This window comes from Tigriopus californicus, chromosome 11 (assembly GCF_007210705.1).
Source record: "Tigriopus californicus strain San Diego chromosome 11, Tcal_SD_v2.1, whole genome shotgun sequence".
NCBI lineage: Eukaryota > Metazoa > Arthropoda > Copepoda > Harpacticoida > Harpacticidae > Tigriopus > Tigriopus californicus.
In genome coordinates this window covers 5,622,691-5,640,685 of record NC_081450.1, presented here as the reverse complement: position 1 = coordinate 5,640,685, position 17,995 = coordinate 5,622,691, and the positions used below count along the sequence as shown (strand labels likewise).

Below are 17,995 nucleotides of genomic sequence, written 5' to 3'. Positions count from 1 at the left end.
CGGCAATGGCATCTGCTTGATTGGATTGAAGGTCCAGGATTGAATTGACAGAATGATAATCCCAAAGTTGCACTATTCAACAGCAAAGATGGTTCAAATGCCTATGCTAGCTCACTGATGTATGCAATGTGCACTTCCCCAGGTTCTCTTGACCCTGCAAGGCTTCCTGGGTTCCAACTCCAATTGTTGACTTTTCCAGATCACTTTCTTGTCAACCTCATTGTTTTGTTGCATAATGCATTGAAAAATGCATGAACGCAACATGGACACAACACAACAGGAGACCACCTCAATTCAATTATTTTAGACACTTCTCCAAATCAACTTTTCCAGTTTGATTGTTTTTGTCACCGTCAAATGCCACAAAAGAGGTTCATTTCCATGTGTGATGAGCTCTAAACAAGAGCTGTACATGATCCCACCATTACATTGATCCAGCCAAGTATCCAATCTAATGAAAAAGATATTATCACCCTTGTGGCTCTGAAGATGTTCTGATGGGTTGAAATTGATGGCAGAAATCTGTGGCAAGGCTACTTCAATAATCCCTTTCCATACATGGTGATTGATTTGAACACTTTCTTCAGTCAAGTTCATAAACTTCAACCAACACTTCATCTTGATAAGTTTATCTGAATCCAGCCATTGCCCACTAGAATGTAGTAGTTGTGTCCACGCAAGTTGCCCACACCTTCCAAATCTTGTCTTTCTCAAGAAAACATTAGTATTCACTTTGGGCCCAGCCTTCCTGTGCTTTAAATCAGACTTTTTCTATGTCGTGGCTCTGCTCACTCTGGCAAAGGGTTCTTATACACGTATTATAAGGTATGTTACAAGCAGAGAGACTTGACATGGCATTTGCCCAAAATATCTTAAAGCTAATGATGCCTTTTCATTATATTTTTCCTCATTGTGTGTTTTAAGCCTAGCATCATTGGTAGGTTCACTGATTTTGGCATTGACTCTCTTGTTAAGGTTAACAATTTTGGTCACACTCTGTGTGCTAGTGTGGACAATTGTTTGAAGTAGTTAGGTCCTCAAACTATCTCTCATAACCACTTGAGGTACTCATTGGACTCAAAGGACTTTTGGGACTTGTGGTACAATGGTTGCCAGCAGTGACCTTGATGCCTTCTTGCCTTTCCTTTGATTTTTGTTGTCACGTAAGAATATTTGCCATGGATTTGATTTCAAAATTATGATTGTGTAGATGCAAGGATGAGGATTGGCAAGACCTTTTTTGGCTTTCAAAGGCCAAATTTGCACCCAGGGGCAAAGCACATGTTGACCATCAAAGGAACATGTGTATGCACACAACAGTATCAAACCAACACTTAATAATGATTGATTGATTGTTTTAGACAAAAATGGGGCAATGATACACTTTGGGGGACATAGGGGAAGGGAGGGAGCGTCAGCAGCAGTAGTAGATTCTGGGCATGTTGCGCGAAAAGCCTCTTCAAGACTACAGTGGAGCTTGTTTGGAGGGAGCTAAGCATAGATGAGTCAAGACATGGAAAAATTAACGAGACACAACTACTGATTTTAGTATCCAGTGAAGGTCAGGTCATGGAGTGAAAGCAATGGCCTCCAAAAGGAAAACTCTGAACAATATATGTGAGCTGACTAAACTCTGGAAGGTTCATGTGAGGCCCTGTCCGCCTTTGAGAAATCTAGAAGATTACCCGTAAATAAGTTCTTTGAACATTGCCGAATTGCCAATTTTCCTAATCTATTAAGTCAGTTTTCTATGGTGTGCCCATCACTGCCGTTGCCGCTCGTTGTCAACGGTCCCTCAATGGTTTGTGATTGCGCGCACTTGCACCCCCCTCACCACCTCCTCTCGTCTACCTACCTTACTGCTGCATCTGTGTGTCCCCTAAAGTGTAGTTTAACCAAAAATGGTTGGATTCACTTTCAAAGGCTTTTCTTCTTCCCTGTTTGCTCTGTTTGTTCAAAATGGCCTCTTCATATAAATCAGCTGTCTTTCTAGCTCTCTCCATAGCTCTATGGTGGTTGTCCATGATTGGAGGAGTTCTTGGCTTGGGTGATGCTGCTTGCCCGTTGTCAATTGTCAAATTAAAAATACTCAGGTAGTCCAGTGCTGGAATTTTGTCAGATAAGTACTCAGGCAACAAAGATGATTCAGCTAACCCGGTTTTCTTCATCCCTAACTAACAGTCAATTCAAGTTGCCCAAGCAAAGAATTTTCCGGGAGATGATGAATGGGTTACTGACTTGTTCAGAAACTTGACCAGGCATCTTGTGTGTCTGTTAGTGCTTGGTGCTTGACCTTTTCCCAACACAAATAGCTAGACTGGGCTATAAATATTGATGTGATTGTTGGGCCTGTGATGACAATTGGCAAACCAGATGTGACAAGTTTGATGCTAACCACAGGTTTTGATGTTTCTAGGTTAGTCCTGTACATGCATTGTGAAGTTGTCAGAATATAAAACTTCTCGAGCCATAAGGCTCCATTGTTCTCAATCCGCCGTGAACACTCAATCCGAGCTGAAGCCAAACTCAAGTCAAACAATCAATACCCGCATCGAATAAACAGAATGTCGTCATATTCACTAGATCCACTGTATCGTGCGCTTGAGCGCAACTTTGCGCTTTCCATTTCAATCCATTGAAAGTGGAAAAATGTGGAAATGATGTTGATTTTCTCTAATCATTATTTTAACCAAAGATACGGCTGATTGTGTTGATCTTGAAAAAAGTGCCTTCAATCTGGGCGCCTGGCATCTAAAAAATGTCAACACAGGTCCCAAGCTAAAATGTAATAAAGCTTGAAAGGCTGTCTCATTCACTCTGATAGGGTGTTAAGCTTTCAGCGCCATTTTGTAAAGCTTGCGCTTTTTCTTGTGCCTTATGAGCGATTCTCTCACAATGCTTCTAGAGACACTGACACCTTCAAGAGTGGGTCAACATTACTGTTCATATTGTGGCCGGAGTTGCCAGGGGGCCTCCGCTGAGGCCAGAATTTCCAAAAGTGGCTACATTCAAAATCCAATGACCACGAGGACAATGATCTGGTCCCCCAACCTTTAATGTGGCCTCCACGGGCAACTTTCAAAGCTCAATGATCATTCTTCACTTTTTAGTGAGAATATAATTGTATGAGCTATTTCATACTTAAACTTTTAAGAAGACAGGTTTGACAGGTTGAATAAAATGCTTAGAACAAGACAGGGGTTGCTCTGGGTTTCTTGGGTGCATTTAATGGTCAGTGTGACTTTATAGCTTGCCAGGGAAGCAAGGTTTGGTCAACAGAGTCTAGAACTTCTTGAAATAAAAAAGGCGAATTAACAAGGCCCAAGGCATTCCTTGTTCTTTAACAAAAGCCAGGGTCCTCGTTCTTCTTTAAAAGAAAGGGTTACAATTGGCAATTACTTTGGCTACTTACAATGGATTTACTTCTTGGCGACAGAGTAGGGAATTGCAAAATAAACATTCATTCATTATGTTAGATACTACAATCCTGCTCATGTTCTAATCATGTTCTCAGAGTTGCAGTAAAAACATGGGTTAATCTGAACACTCTTTTGGGAGCCTTGTTCACTACTGCTCAACATGTTTCAATTATCGAAGAAAGTATTAACACCAGGGCCCCGCGAGTGGCTACTTTTGAGCACGAAATTGACCTCCAACAGCGCTGACAATCTGGCAACACTGCATGATTGTCTTTGCCTATTTGCTGCATACACGCCCGCACCATGAACGCGCCCCCCCATTCAGCCCTGGGCGTCCAGGGCGTGGTGGGAGGCACGCCGGCCACGCCCTCTGCCTCCGGTGGATCCGCCGTCAAGCAACCCACTTGTCCGCACTGTGGGTCGGGCTCGATCGAGACGGATGCGGCTCGCGGCGATGCCGTGTGCACGGATTGTGGGGCCGTACTCGAGACGTCGCTCATCGTGTCGGATATTCAGTTCGAAGAGAACGCCCACGGCGGCTCCAACGCCATTGGCCAGTTCGTGTCGGCCGATCAGAAGGGCGGGGGCGGGTTGGGCTTGAGCGCCTTGGGTGGGCGGGGTCACATTTCCGGGGTGGGTCGGGAATCGCGGGAAATCACGTTGCGCAACGCGCGTAATAAGATCCGAGCATTGGGCCAACAGTTGGCTTTGCGCCAAGACCGCATTGAGATGGCCTTTAATTTCTTCCGCATGGCCTTGAGTCGGAATTTGACGCGCGGTCGGAAATCCACGCACGTGATCGCGGCTTGCGTCTATATTACGTGTCGCACGGAAGGCACGTCGCACATGCTCATTGACTTCTCGGATATCCTGCAAATCGACGTGTACGAGTTGGGTCGCACGTACTTGAAGTTGTCGCAAGAGTTGTGCATCAACATTCCGGCCATGGACCCGTGTTTGTACGTGATGCGATTCGCGCACAAACTCGAGTTCGGCGACAAGACGCATGAAGTGTCCATGACAGCCTTGCGACTCGTGTCGCGCATGAAGAAGGATTGGATTCATTTCGGGCGGCGACCCTCGGGTTTGTGCGGTGCGGCCTTGCTCATCGCGGCTCGCTTGCACACCTACAACCGCACCGTAGGCGACGTCATCAAAGTGGTCAAGGTCCACGAAAGTACACTCCGCAAGCGACTCAACGAGTTTGGCGAGACCCCCGCCTCTCAATTGACCTTGGACGAGTTCATGAACATCGATTTGGACGCCATGACCGAGGAGCAAGACCCGCCCTCCTACAAAGCCGCGCGGAAACGCGACCGCGAGCGCTTGCAACAACTGGAAGCCGAAGACGGCGATCTGGACGAACAGATCACCGAGCTTGAGCGCATCATCGAGCGCGAGTTGGCCGAAAAGCGCGCTCGTTTAGGCGGTCCGTATGCCCGTTTGGCCCGCGCAACTAGTCCCACCCCTTCAAATCAAAGTGACACCCTGGATGATGAAGAGCGCGATGCGGAGCAATTCATCACCGAGCAGACTTTGGGCTCCATCTCGGAGATTGTCAATCCTGAGGCCTCGTCCGACAGTGCCTTGATGCCCCCGCCCCCGGGTTCTTATGGCAAGTGTCGACCCATCGAGAGTCCGGGCTTAGGCCTGAAAGACACCATTCAAGAATACCTCATGCCTTCGCCGTCCAGTTCCACGCACTCCTCGTACTCATCCATGAACTCGGCCAAAAAGGAAGAGGCCCTTCATGGGGAGGCCGACGTTGAGGAGGAGTTGGATCTGGACGGTATCGATGAAGACGAAATCGATAGCTACATCATGTCAGAGCACGAAATCAAGTTCAAAACCGAGATGTGGCTCAAAGTGAACGCCGAGTATCTGAAGGAAAAGGCCGAGAAAGAGGAACGTGAGCGCAAAGAAGAAGAGGAGGCCCTCAAGGAAGGCCGTGAGATCAAGAAGAAAAAGAAGACGCCCAAGAAGCCCAAGGTGAATATGGGCGGCAATCAAACTGCGCTCGAGGCCATCGAGAAAATTGTGCAGGAGAAAAAGATCTCGACCAAAATCAATTACGAAGTCTTGCGCAGTCTCAATATGTCCTACACTCCCATGAAACCTGGGGGTGATGGTGAAGCCGACGATGAAGAAGACGCAACTGAATCCGCTCATCCATCCACCCCCACCTCTTCATCGTTAAAAACCACTCCCAAAAGTGCCAGTGACCAACATCCCAATACCAAAAGTAGAGACAGTAACTCGCTCTTTGGCCAATCGCCCATTACCACTCCCGCAGCCATTTCTCAAGTGTTATATTCATCCGGAGCTGATGAACCTCCGAAGAGTTCGGGTTCGGCTAGTCGGAAACGTAACGCCGATGATTCCAAAAGCTCTTTGTCACGGACCAAATCGTCGAAGAAGTTGAAGCCCGAGAAGAGCAAAGCTCTCGAACCTGAGCCCATTGTTGAGACTGGACCCGTGGAACCGGTTCCTTTGCCCGAAGACGAGGAAGAGGAATTCCACGAGGAAGAGGAAGAAGAGGAGGACCTGGAACCCGAGGACCAGATTTTATCCGCGGCAGAATTGCTCTCCAAACACCGTGGCGATGACGGTCAGCCCGACGAGTATTACGGCGAAGAAGAGGACTACTACTAACGAACCAATGCAGAGATGGATCAGATTTTGAAATATGCATATTAACCATGCTGACGTTATTGACATAATTATAATAATAAGTGCCACCAGAAACTCGGACTACTAGTATAGGGATTTAGATACTACCATTGTTACGCCTTTCTGTCTTTCTCTACCCCCATCTAGATTATTGCGTTTAAAGGTGGGTCTTGTGGCTAGCAAGACGTCCCCCGGCCTTCTTCATGGAGGAGGAAGACCAAGAGTGGCTAACCTCAAAAATCAAAGGGTTTTCATTTGGCGACGACGAACAGGTAAGATCGAGATCAACTCACTCTTGGTCATATCCACGTTCAGTCCACTTTTGATTGTTCATTTTCCTTAAGACCCCTTGGGAGGAGTTAGCCAAGTATCAGGAGCACCCTCAGCAGACACCATCCTCAGTCTTACCAAGTTCGACCGGATTTGGTTCCCCTTCACCGCGTGAGCCGGAAAAGGTCACTTTTCATGAGACCACACGGCGATTTGGAGCCGTGCCCGAGAGGGTGAAGCGAGCTTCCAGGCTCTACACCAACACATTGCATAAGAATGACCCCTCGGATAGAAGTATCAATGACAGTAAGTAGCCTCATGTACAACTTGATAATGGGATTTGGCCCACTTCGGTAGTAAGGCTTTCAACTTGTTGGAAGCGAAGGATTTAGGGATTTAGAAGCCGATACGAAGCAAACTTTTCAATGTAACAGTTTCGTTTGAATGAGTAAAAGTAGAACATGACAAGAAATGGTCACGCACGATGAAAAAACACCACCAACGAGATTGTTCTTACCGAGCTCTAAGAAGCCCCTGAACATGGGGTTGGTCAGGGACTCTGGAACCATTCAGATTGGTTTTAAACACAAGAGGGGGCCTTGGCCCACTGAAGTAGAAAGCAATGGGGAAAAAGTGTTCAAAAGAGTTATTTAAAAGCACATTTTGCTTAAGAATAGCTGGAACTGAAGTCTTAAGGTTTAGTTACAGCCCTACATTGCATTATGAAAAACTGGGGGATTGATTATAATGTTTGCCAGAATGAGTGCTAAGACTACTATCCTTTTTTAGTTTTGATTGGGGCTCCGAATTTTGCCCGTGACTTGGAGCATATCCCGGGAGATAGTCGGGAGGTCAAGGCCGAGCTGATCAAGGCCAAACGAGCCCTGGCCAAACTTGAGACCACGCGATACATTCCTTTGCATCCTCGGGAGACCGTGTTAAACATATTCGTGGGGAAGCCGTTCTCGTTGGAGTTGTACAAGACCTTTCGGGACAAGCAGGACTTGATTGACGAGGCCCAGAAGTTGCAATGCCCTGACACGCTTCTCACGGTAAGTGCGTTAGATGGGGTTTTTGTGGCTTATCAAATACTTTTTGTGGACCTTTTTTGTTCCATACATAAGCTTGCAATGCGTATATGTTTGCAATGGAGGATGTGAATTGGATAAGATGGTAAAACATTTAAAAGGTAGCGAAAAATTCCAGTTTGTCAAGTATAAAAACTAGTTGCTCAGTTCATGCTAGTTCAGTTCATGCATGACTATTCCTTTCCCTTCATTTAAGCAAGGCCAATGACAATAGTCTTAAATTCGCCAATGTATTTCGGTTCTTTAGCGATTTCATGGTTATATTTCGTCAAATCATTATGTATTGAACTATGCCATGTTTCGTGACCAGCGTTTGACGTTGGTACTTGAGTTCTAATCTCGTTTCAAATTCCAGGTTACCCTCCATGCCAAGAGTACATTGAGCGCTCAAAAGTTTAGCGAGTTACTTTCATCACGCAGAGCAGCCACCAACGTTCTCGTGTGCTATCTCCAGGAGCGTCAGTTGCTCAATGACCTTACGGACCTGCTCACCGCCCTTGGAAGACACGAAGAGGCAGCCTTCTACAACTACACGCACGTATGCAGCAAGATCTCGGATTTGGGATCGAAAACAAAGCGCCTCAAATCCTTGTTGACGAGTCATTTCAATGGTCATCCAGACGCAGATCTGCTCATCGGTCAGATCAATCTCTTGGAACGGATTGCGCCCATCATAGAATCTGATCGAAGGAACGTTCTGATCAGCGAGGACAGTGTGTACCCTTCGGTGACTTGTCACGGAGAGAGTGTCTTGAAAACATTAGCTTACTTGTGCTATCACCACTGGGATTCTCCTGAAAATCTTTTGCAATCGCCCAAAGCTCTAAAGAAGATCCATAAAATCCCCGAGGAGCAATTCATTTGGGTAGCTCTGCGATCACGGGCTTTGAAACAGGCCTGGAAAGATTGTGAGGGCATTGTAATCACCAAAGGTTGGTTAGGCGGCAAGAAAACGAAGGCTTCGGTTAGTCCCCGTGGCGTAGTTCAGACCTTGCACGAGTGTCAAGCCCCGCCTGAGATCCTCCACATTTTCCTTCAACTCATAGACGATCTCGAAGATCGCCTGAACTACGCTCGACGTTGCAAGGTACCCAATACTGTGATTGAGTGTCTGGTTCAATCTCGAGACCGACAAGAATTGGAGACCTTCAAGGCGAAATTGACGCCCCATAGTCCAGAGTGGTTCTATGCTGAGCATGCCCTGACCACTTCCAATACTAAGTGGAAGAACTAACTTCAAATCAGCCAACAGGCATCAGAAGCAATACGGTAAAAAAAGTCCCACCATGATGACGATGTTGGGCAAATATTTAATGATGGAATTCGCCAAGGCCTATTCATTGCGAATCATGGCCAGATCATTCAATAGCAACCTCTACAAACCAGTCTACCCAAGGCATGACCTCATGCCCAAGCAGTATTGGGAAATGGACCACGATTTCAAACTAACCAAAGGCGACTATGGCACACAATCATTGGACACGCACCAACCTTTTAGCATCGGTTTTAATAGCTTCACACTAGCTGAAGAGACTTTAATCGGAGCCAAAGAAAGTAGGCTAGTGGAACAGTGCCACGCTGATTCCAATTTGTCCCACATTGACGCCGAGGGCAAGGCCAAAATGGTGGACGTCAGTGCCAAACCGCCCTCTCAACGAGAGGCCGTGGCCAAAGCCAAGATCGTTGTGGGTGCCCAAGCCTTTCAATTGGTCGAAGCTCAAGAGATGAAGAAAGGAGACGTGCTGACGGTCAGCCAGCTGGCCGGGATCATGGGCGCCAAAAGAACTGGTGACCTCATCCCACTCTGCCACCCAGTGGCATTGAGTTCTGTCAATGTGAAACTACAACTGCAACGCGAGGACTTCTCCGTAGAGATTACGTGTGTTGCCAAATGTCAGGGCCAAACAGGGGTGGAAATGGAGGCGCTGACCGGCGCAACAATAGCCGCTCTGACTGTGTACGATATGTGCAAGGCCGTTAGTAAACAGATGGTGATCCAAGAGGTGTATTTGGCCAAGAAAACAGGTGGCAAGAGTGATATCGCATTTGAGCCTTAAGTTAAACCACTGGTTTGCATTCCCTTTTTTTTTTTATACACGTTAATAACATATGAAGATTTATCAAAATATACGCATTCTTGTTACCGCAGAGGCCATTTGGGAACATTGGTTTGCACCTTATTTGTGGTGCCGATTTCCATGAACAGCACTTCATGACGGAACCCACGACGGATTTGACCGATCTTGTGACGCACTTGTTTCTCGGATTCTATAAAGAAGCGAGATAACTTGTTGGATGACCCATAGCCTGATACGCAATCCAAGGCATCAGGGATCTCTTTGATCCAAGTCTCTTGAAATCGGTAATTCTGTCGGCGCGTGTGAACCACACATGTGTCATCATGCCTGTCCCTCAAAATCTGGAACTCCTTAGATCTGGATCCCTTAAGAGGTGCAATCGAGACGAGTTGGTCAGTTTGCAAGTTAAGGTCAAAGATCTGGCCTCGGTTGGACAACCGATCTTTGATTTGATCGACTCGAACCAAACTCAACCCACGGAACACTTTCTGGGTCACAGGCGTGGATGAATGTAATTGCCAATGGTCGAAAAGCTCAAAGAGGATGAATATGGGTATTTTGGATTCGTTGGTCTGGCATTGGGTCGGCAATTCAAGCAGAATATCCTCGTCTTGGTTCAGAAGGTCAAAGGCGCAACAAGTCGTGTCATATTGAATCGGGGTCAAATGACGATGCTGTCGAGTTGGATTGTGAGGTATCAAAGAGACGGAAATCCTTGGATTGGCACTTGACCCCCCTGCTAGAGGAGTCACTCTGGATAAGCTCAAGAGTTTGATCACAACTTGCCTGGTGTGTTCCAAGATGGCAATCTTGTACCTCAGTTCACCTCTGGATTCCAAACTTTCGTCGGGGGGCTTTTTAATCTGATGGTGCAAGTGCTCCATGTCCTTGGAAATCAACTCGGATGCTTTCACAAATTTGGCTTGAATAATTTCCTGAATTTGAATCACTTTAGGGCAGTGTTCCACTCCAAATTGATTTTCGAATAGAATCAGCTCGTCCAGAGCATCGGAATAGGATTGAATAAGATCAGACCTTTTGTCGGGGTACGCCAACTTGTTCTTGATGGATTTTTCAAAACTGGATACAAACGTGGTTTGAACCAACGAGAAGTATTTGGGGATGAGCTCGTTGTAATAGAAACAGTGACACACATCTTTGATGATCGAGTCGTGCTCAAGGTTGTCCTGCACCTTTTGTATTAAGTTTTCAAACAAGTCCTGGAGAACACTATCCGTGCGTTTGAGCATAGCTTCATAATCAACTTGATACGTTTTTGCTTCAATCAGTTCCGCCAACCTTTTCTTTTCCAAGGCTAAGAACTGCTCGAACCTTTCATCCAGAAGGGCATTGGCATCATTCATAAACTCCAGGATTCCATCGAACTCCAAGGACTTGAGGAAGCTCAGCCAGAAACCAGTGGTGGTCACTGTAGCTGCCAGATTAATTACTGGCTCATCCTGGATAGAATTCAGATAGAAAACCACGAGCTCTTTGGTGGCTCTCAAGGTATTCTTATTGAAATGGTCTTGAACATCTGTGTCCGGCCAATCCAAATCACGCGCCATCTGAAGGGTTCCATTCAGGATCTCTCTGATGTGAAGCATATTTTCCAACCAATCTGATTTGAGTTCGACGATCTGACCGATCTTCTGTTTATTCTCGTCCAGATCCATCTTGATCCAATCGTTGAGACATGGCCTGAAAAGGTCCAAAAATGAGCGTCGATCCACGTGGTCTTCTTTGTGGTTGGCGAAGAACAGACATGATCGATACACTTGAAATGGAACGGCATCTTGAATGCCTTGAAGAATTGGGATCACGTGGCTGAGAACGGTTTTGGAGACTAGATTCAACCAAGAGGGTACTAAAATGGATGCATTGTCTTTGAGGATTATGATAGTGGGTGCTACACGTTGTTGAAATACAATTAGAACTTCCTTCATGTCATGAACAGTAAAGAAGGCCCGAAAAAGTTTTTCATTGAGGATCGTCTCGTAAGGCACAAGAAACTCGTTGGCAAAGTCCTGTGAATCTTGGAGGATTCCTATGCATTTGAGCGATCCGTAGATTTGGGACGCATTCTCGTAGGTTTCGGCAAAAAGACTGTCATTGAGATAGTTGGCAGCATGGTGGAGATAGTATCGGATCTCTGTCATTTGTGAGGATGACTGGTTTGTCTTGATGTCTTCATGGCTCAAAAAATCCGTGAGCACCTCAAACATGAGGAAACTGTTGAATGGAATCAGACGATGGCAAGCTAACAAAGCCTCATTCTTGGATCTGTTCCATGTAGCCAAAGGTATCATGATCGCAAACATATTTTGAATGTCTTGAAAAACCAACGAGTCCAAAACTCCGAACCAATTCATCAGATGATCTTTGGACAAAATTCTTAGTTTGGACCAAACTAAAACTCGCAAGATCGAGTCCACATCCACTGAAAAGGGAGTATTGCCTTCAGTGGTCCATTTAACGGTGAGGGAGCAAATAGTTGGCCCTAAGTTGACGATAATCGATTCTCTCACAGTCACTTGGGATAGGATGAGGGACACGGTCTGATCATCGTCGTCTAAGCCACTACTAAAAATTAGATCTTTGAGGGACGATCGTCGTTTGGATGGAGATCCATTTGGCGATCCCATGGGACGGAAATAGAGAACCGGACAACGAACGATGGGAACAACTGTTGGCTCCAGGGAACTCATTGGAATCGGAATATCGTTGGCAAACACTAAAACATCGTGTCCATTTGACCCCAATGGCTGAGGCGTGATTTCAAGAGCGATCAGATTATCGGCAGGAGGCAGAGATTCCATTTTGCATTTTTCTAAATTGAGAGCCCGGCAAATGTGGTCCATCATGTCATTTTGAATGGTCTCTTGTAGAAAGTTGAGTAGGGTGGGACCTTGGCTTTGGACCAAGACAACTCTCAAAGTCAATTTACCCACAACTTTGGAGTCTTTCTTGATTTGAAGAACCCGATCCTCTGCATTTCCATGTTCTTGACAATACAATTGTGTTCCTCCAATCTCTTTATTTTTACCTTTGGTAAGGCCAATAGTCAGAAGATCCGTCTGAGGATCTAGGACAAAGAAATCGACCTTTTCAGGCTTTGATTGACTTGACACCTCGGACACTTTTTGCTGCCCATTCATCTTTAAGTGACACTTGATCACTTTATTCTTGATTGGGGATGTGATTAAGCTCAAGTCCAGGATCTGGACTTCCCATTTTGAGCAGGAGACACTCGTGATATCATTGATCATCTTGAGCGTTGAACCCCCGATCACATTAGGGAAATTGATGTCCAGAAACTCCTTCAAACCTTGACCATCTTCTTGAGGAATCACATCACTGATGGTCAACGCTAGGCTGGTCCACATCTGACAAACTCGAAAGACATCTCGCTGAAAGTTATCCACAAATTCCGACTCCAACGTTCGATCACATTGATCACCGATGGATATCTTCTTCGGGATATCCGACCATTGGTCCACACTCTTGAGCAAATGAGCCACGGAAAACGACATCATGAGGTCTATTTAATTTGAAGCACAGTTTACAAATAGCTTTAAAACGAACTTACATGGTGGCACTGGAAATTATTTGATATGTACTACAGGGTTCGCCAAAACTTTCTGACCTCCAATTAAAGGCAGAAGTTAAGAGACATTTCAGCATCAATATTGTCTCCAGTTCACATCAGAATAGTCTTGACGGCTTCAAGGGAACGATGTGTCTTGAGTTCCACTCTCTCATAAATTGATTGAACATAAAATTCCACGGATTTTAGATAAATAGTTCTCTTTGAATTTATAACCGAAAAGTTCTTGTTGGGTCAACACTGAACAAATCTGGCATTGTGAGCTTTTTCATCCTCCTTGACGACTATTTGTGCCCACAATGGGAAACGAACTTGATCATTAAATGATCTGTACTACTTACACAGCAGTTCCTTCAAGATTTTAGCTTGCCATTGAAAGAACAGGTCTCCCCTTTTGAAAAAAAAAAGTTCATCCGAGTACTTCAATCCAAAATTGAGTTGTTCAATGTTGAAATTTTAGAATTTCAAATTGAAGCTGTTGGTCATTTTGAGCGGTCACCAGTTTTTAGTGCGGACCCTGTACACTTGCACGCTCTTTTGCTCCATCCAAGCTTGGAGTCTTTGAGTGTTCAATGACGTAGAGGAGATGAACTGGCGGAGTCCTTTTAGAGGTAACAGGTGAATGAATTCAATAGGGATTTCCAACAACAGACACTGGCCCCGAGTGCACGACCCAAAGTGTAGGCACTGAGAGTTAACCTGAACTCGACCGATCCGGTTTCACTATAGTTCCAAGAGCGGCGAGCATGCCTGTCATAAATTCAGGGAGTCTTTGCTTTCAGAGGATCGCACTTAAAACTCAAGGAAAAGTTCCATTAACAGGGTTCGATATATATGCCTATGTATTTCATATCCTAGTGAATCGATCAACATGAATTCTAAGCAATTCATAAGACTTCGGGTTGAACGAGGAACTTGAGCTTCTTGGTCTTTCGATAAACGCTCATTTCGAGGTCGTCATCGCCCTCCATAAATCGGTAGAAATCCTTGGCCGTTAAAATGGGTTTGCCATTGATGTGCGTTACAACATCACCTAGAATGAAATTTATGGTCAGAGGAGGCTTCATTTCTGGGTCCAGAGCAAAGGGTTAAAATCGTCGGTTTTCCATGGCTCCCTAGGATACATTATCACGTATAAACTTACTAAGCTATCGGCAAAAAGCACGGTTCCAATGTCTTTTTCCCTTAAGTTCGAGCGAGTTTGGTCATGATGGGGAAGGATTTGATTTTGCAAATAACATTAAAAAAAAAACTACGATTCTCATTAATGTCACACGTTTACACAAGCTATACTTTTGAAAACCATTCTTATCCTTTGAGTCCATTTGGCCGCCTGGCATTGATTGATCGATAGATTTTAATTGTTGTGTACTTTCTTGACGTACAATCTCCAGCAATTCAAGATGGAAAGGAAATATGCTAAGACTATATGGAAATATGTTTCATTGTTAGACTTTTCCAAGTCTGCTTTTATCTTGAATAAGTTACTGCCAAAATTTCCAGTTCAACCCAATATCAAGTACAAGCGAACAAAATAAGGTTGCATTTTGCAGGACGTTAATTGAGAATTGCCTCGACTAATAACAAAGAAAACGCATATCAGCCATGTGGGATAATCTTAGACAGCCATTGTTTCCATATAATGACGACATTAGTGAGCTTGCTTCTTACCCGCCATGAGTCCGGCGCGATGAGCCGGCGATCCCCGAACAATTCGGAAGACAGCGATACCATGCTGGACTTGCATGGGTAACTCCATGCGCAGCCGAAGATCGTCCAAGATCTGCGTGGTGATGGTCACAAACGTGATCCCGGCGTAGCGGCGTTCACCCACCGGTGGGGAGCGGCTCGTGCGGTCGGCCGCCTTTCGCAAGAACTCTTTGGCGTAGTCAATGGGAATGGCGAATGAGATACCTATTAATCCAAAAGGGCCAGCCACCCAAGGCCAATTATGATCATCCCGTGAATCCAGTACACAGTGATGAGTGTGTTGAGACCCTTACCCGGAGTGACCTTCATCGAGTTAATCCCAATGGCCTCGCCGTCCAAGTTGACCAACGGTCCGCCCGAGTTGCCAAAGGTAATGGCCGCATCGGTCTGAATGTATTCGGGCACCTCCCGATCTCGGAGGCCCAATTCCGCGCGGGCCCGAGAGCGAGCACTGACCACCCCGGTGGTGATCGTATTGGACAAGGATAACGGACTGCCCATGGCAATGACAAACTCGCCCGGACGGACGTTAGCCGACGTGCCCAGGGGCATGACGGGCAGGTTCTGGCAGGGAATGCGCACTGTGGCTAAATCCGATTGGACATCCACATTCTCCACCACGCCGGTGAAGGTCCGGCCATCTTGCAATCTGACCTGAAAGGAGAATCAATTACGATTTTATTTCAAACACGCGCGATGGGCATTGAATAAGGTGGGCGGACTGACTTGGACGGAAGCACGAGGTTTATTGATGACCACGTGGGCATTGGTTAGGATCAGCCCATCGGATTGGACGATGAAGCCCGACCCATTGGACGAGGTCATGGGCTGACCCGTGAAGTAGTCCCGCACGCCCAGATCCTTGATCTCGATATACACCAAAGCCGAGGCCACGTCTTGTACCACATCGGCGATGAAATTGTACGACTGGCGACGGGAGTTTTTGCGGGGGGGCGGGGGAACGTTCAATCCCGGTGATGAGGGATCCATGGCCTCAGCCGCCCGCAAGGCCCGCGGACATTGGGCTAGGAACAGAGCCGAGGCCAAGCTCAAGGCCAACGAACTCAACCAGAATCCGAGGCGGGAAGACCAGGACCGCCAGTCCGAGTTGGAGTCCGCCCTGGCATGGGGCGGTTCGGACCCCGCCAGGCCATGCGGTAGGTGCCAATGCGATCGCGATCGCAGGGACCAAGCGGCGTGGGTGGACGAGGGCGCGGTGAGCCGACCGAACTGAGGGCCGAGCCCGGTGAGTGGAGGAGGGGGTGGACCAGGGCGTTCGAAGAGGGCGCTCACACTGGCACTGCGATATCGAGTGGGTGGGTGGTGCCACCAAAGGCTGGTAAAATGACGACTGGAACCCGTGGAAGACATCGGATCATCCTGTGATGCTAAAATCATAATAAAATCATAATCAGTCCGGCCACTCCTTTTACGGGCTGGGTGGGTGGGACTCGTCTTGAAAATTGTCAAATTGTGCCCATCGATCATAAGCTTGAGAGAGAGCGTTGAAGGGGTTATGGCCACCGTCTAAGGTGAGTAGAGTTAGGGTCAAGTCAACGCAAGTATCCCGGACATTCAGAGACGGGATTTTCGAGGCCAAATTTGGGGGATTTCCGAGATTTGGGAGAAGGTTTTTTTTTTAGAGCCAAAGCTTGAGAAACCGATATCTTGGGGCCAGAGTGATCACAGTCGAACATTTGACTTTGGGGTTCATAGCCGACCTCTTCCAAGAACGCCAGGCTAATACACCAGATCAGAGACCGATTTCTGACAGGTGGTCCCTCGGAGTTAAGGGCTAGGACGATAACCAGTATGAAAAGCCACTCGTCCAAATGGTAAGCGGGGGCTCCTTCGGGATAATATCCCAGCCCCTAACTTCGAGGGACAAGATTTACTTCAAAAACCGGCCTTGATATGGCATGGCAGGCCTGAAGGAGACCGGAGGCCATCCGCGATACCGCAATCCAGCCCTGTCTCCTCTTTCAGGGAGGATTACCGAAAATGTATGGACCAAGAGATGGTCTAGTCCGTGGTCTATGACTAAAACGTCCAGATCATTGTAAATACCTAATAAATCAAGAAGGAATCAAGTGATGTCAAGCTCTCAGCGGCTAATCATAATTTCGGGCCCCATAGTCCATTAAAAAAGAGGCTGGCCCGGCCATCCCTCGGGGGACGGGATTTTCGTTCGACTGGCCAGTTTGCCCCGCCTCCCTCCCCCCCTCCCCCCTTAATAGGTGGCCCATACCCTCTCCCGAATTCAATGTCTGGGATGGCGATTCCAGACGTGGACTTGAGTACCCCAAGTTACCTCGGTCGGTGGTCGGAAGAGAGGCCTAGATCATCGATCGAGGATCCCACTGATGAGGATGAGGATGAATGGGAGGCAGTGGAAGCACTGGTCGACAACACTGAAGTGTGCGGTCTCTGTGTGTAGGGGTGGGTGTTTCGTCACAAAGTGTATTGTTCAGGCCCAATCCGACCGAGACGAAGGACGTTGTGGCTTTGGTGGTGGTCTTCGTCGTCGTCGTTGGGGCAATGGGTGGGTGGGTGGGTCGGTAGCCCCACCAACATCACGTCATTCCCACTCCATCAAAGCTCATTGTTGTTGTTGTCTCTCTCCATTTACGCTGAGCTATTTTTGGAGTGACGCGAGACTAGTGGTTGCGCGATTCCCAATACATTAACTTCCGTTTACGTTGGCAATATTATTTTTTTTTTTATTTTTTCAAAATTGAACTTCCTCCAGATAGACTGACTGACAGTCAGAGAACCTGACGAGGAGGATTGAATCTGAACCAGAACCGGATGGGCTTGACAGAGATGCGTAACGCGTTACTAACTTCTGGTCAAGTTTCAGTCCCAGAATTCCCAGCTGACCACAATTCAATTCAATTTTGAGTAACTTTTTGAAACTCTTCTTACTTTAATTGTCTTCGCTTCCAGTATCAAGACATGGAGCGTAATACCAACGGAGCATTCCATGTCAAACCACAAAACTGAAGTGCTTTCCCATTTCCTGTGACTGTTTGCTCATATTCTATTTCAAATTTGAAAAATATGTATCAACTTTTCTACCATTTACAATAATCTTTTGGTCTGTCTGGCTTTGGTTCAGGTTTTTACCTTTAATTAAACATCTGGCTCAAAAAA

The 17,995-nt window shown here is 46.5% G+C and overlaps 4 protein-coding genes across 4 annotated transcripts; 3 read left to right on the top strand and 1 right to left on the bottom strand.

Moving 5' to 3' along the window:
- Positions 1-3,686: 3,686 nt before the first annotated feature.
- Positions 3,687-6,237, top strand: LOC131890024 (transcription factor IIIB 90 kDa subunit-like). Its single transcript, XM_059239292.1, has one exon. The coding sequence runs from the start codon at positions 3,723-3,725 to the stop codon at positions 6,069-6,071; it is 2,349 nt and encodes a 782-aa protein (XP_059095275.1). The 5' UTR covers positions 3,687-3,722; the 3' UTR covers positions 6,072-6,237.
- Positions 6,220-8,681, top strand: LOC131890025 (spermatogenesis-defective protein 39 homolog). The gene is made up of 4 exons (XM_059239293.1): positions 6,220-6,361; positions 6,434-6,665; positions 7,149-7,411; positions 7,803-8,681. The coding sequence occupies exons 1-4, from the start codon at positions 6,293-6,295 to the stop codon at positions 8,679-8,681; spliced, it is 1,443 nt and encodes a 480-aa protein (XP_059095276.1). The 5' UTR covers positions 6,220-6,292.
- Positions 8,682-8,733: 52 nt separating this feature from the next.
- LOC131890030 (cyclic pyranopterin monophosphate synthase-like) lies at positions 8,734-9,595 on the top strand. The gene has a single exon (XM_059239301.1). The coding sequence runs from the start codon at positions 8,734-8,736 to the stop codon at positions 9,502-9,504; it is 771 nt and encodes a 256-aa protein (XP_059095284.1). The 3' UTR covers positions 9,505-9,595.
- Positions 9,596-13,956: 4,361 nt separating this feature from the next.
- On the bottom strand, positions 13,957-17,420 carry LOC131890026 (serine protease HTRA2, mitochondrial-like). Its single transcript, XM_059239295.1, has 5 exons — positions 17,154-17,420; positions 15,569-16,230; positions 15,136-15,496; positions 14,804-15,046; positions 13,957-14,165 (listed from the first exon to the last, which is right to left on the bottom strand). Exons 2-5 carry the CDS (start codon positions 16,211-16,213, stop codon positions 14,020-14,022), a joined length of 1,395 nt encoding a protein of 464 aa, XP_059095278.1. The 5' UTR covers positions 16,214-16,230; positions 17,154-17,420; the 3' UTR covers positions 13,957-14,019.
- Positions 17,421-17,995: the final 575 nt, after the last annotated feature.

Bases quoted from the DNA above. Each gene is read 5' to 3' on its own strand.
- LOC131890024 (XM_059239292.1), top strand. From the start codon at position 3,723: ATGAACGCGCCCCCCCATTCAGCCCTGGGCGTCCAGGGCGTGGTGGGA.
- LOC131890025 (XM_059239293.1), top strand. From the start codon at position 6,293: ATGGAGGAGGAAGACCAAGAGTGGCTAACCTCAAAAATCAAAGGGTTT. The intron at 6,362-6,433 runs GTAAGATCGAGA...ATTTTCCTTAAG, and splicing joins CATTTGGCGACGACGAACAG to ACCCCTTGGGAGGAGTTAGC. The intron at 7,412-7,802 runs GTAAGTGCGTTA...TTCAAATTCCAG, and splicing joins GCCCTGACACGCTTCTCACG to GTTACCCTCCATGCCAAGAG.
- LOC131890030 (XM_059239301.1), top strand. From the start codon at position 8,734: ATGATGACGATGTTGGGCAAATATTTAATGATGGAATTCGCCAAGGCC.
- LOC131890026 (XM_059239295.1), bottom strand. From the start codon at position 16,213: ATGTCTTCCACGGGTTCCAGTCGTCATTTTACCAGCCTTTGGTGGCAC. The intron at 15,497-15,568 runs GTCAGTCCGCCC...TTCTCCTTTCAG, and splicing joins AACCTCGTGCTTCCGTCCAA to GTCAGATTGCAAGATGGCCG. The intron at 14,166-14,803 runs GTAAGAAGCAAG...ATTTCATTCTAG, and splicing joins TCGCGCCGGACTCATGGCGG to GTGATGTTGTAACGCACATC.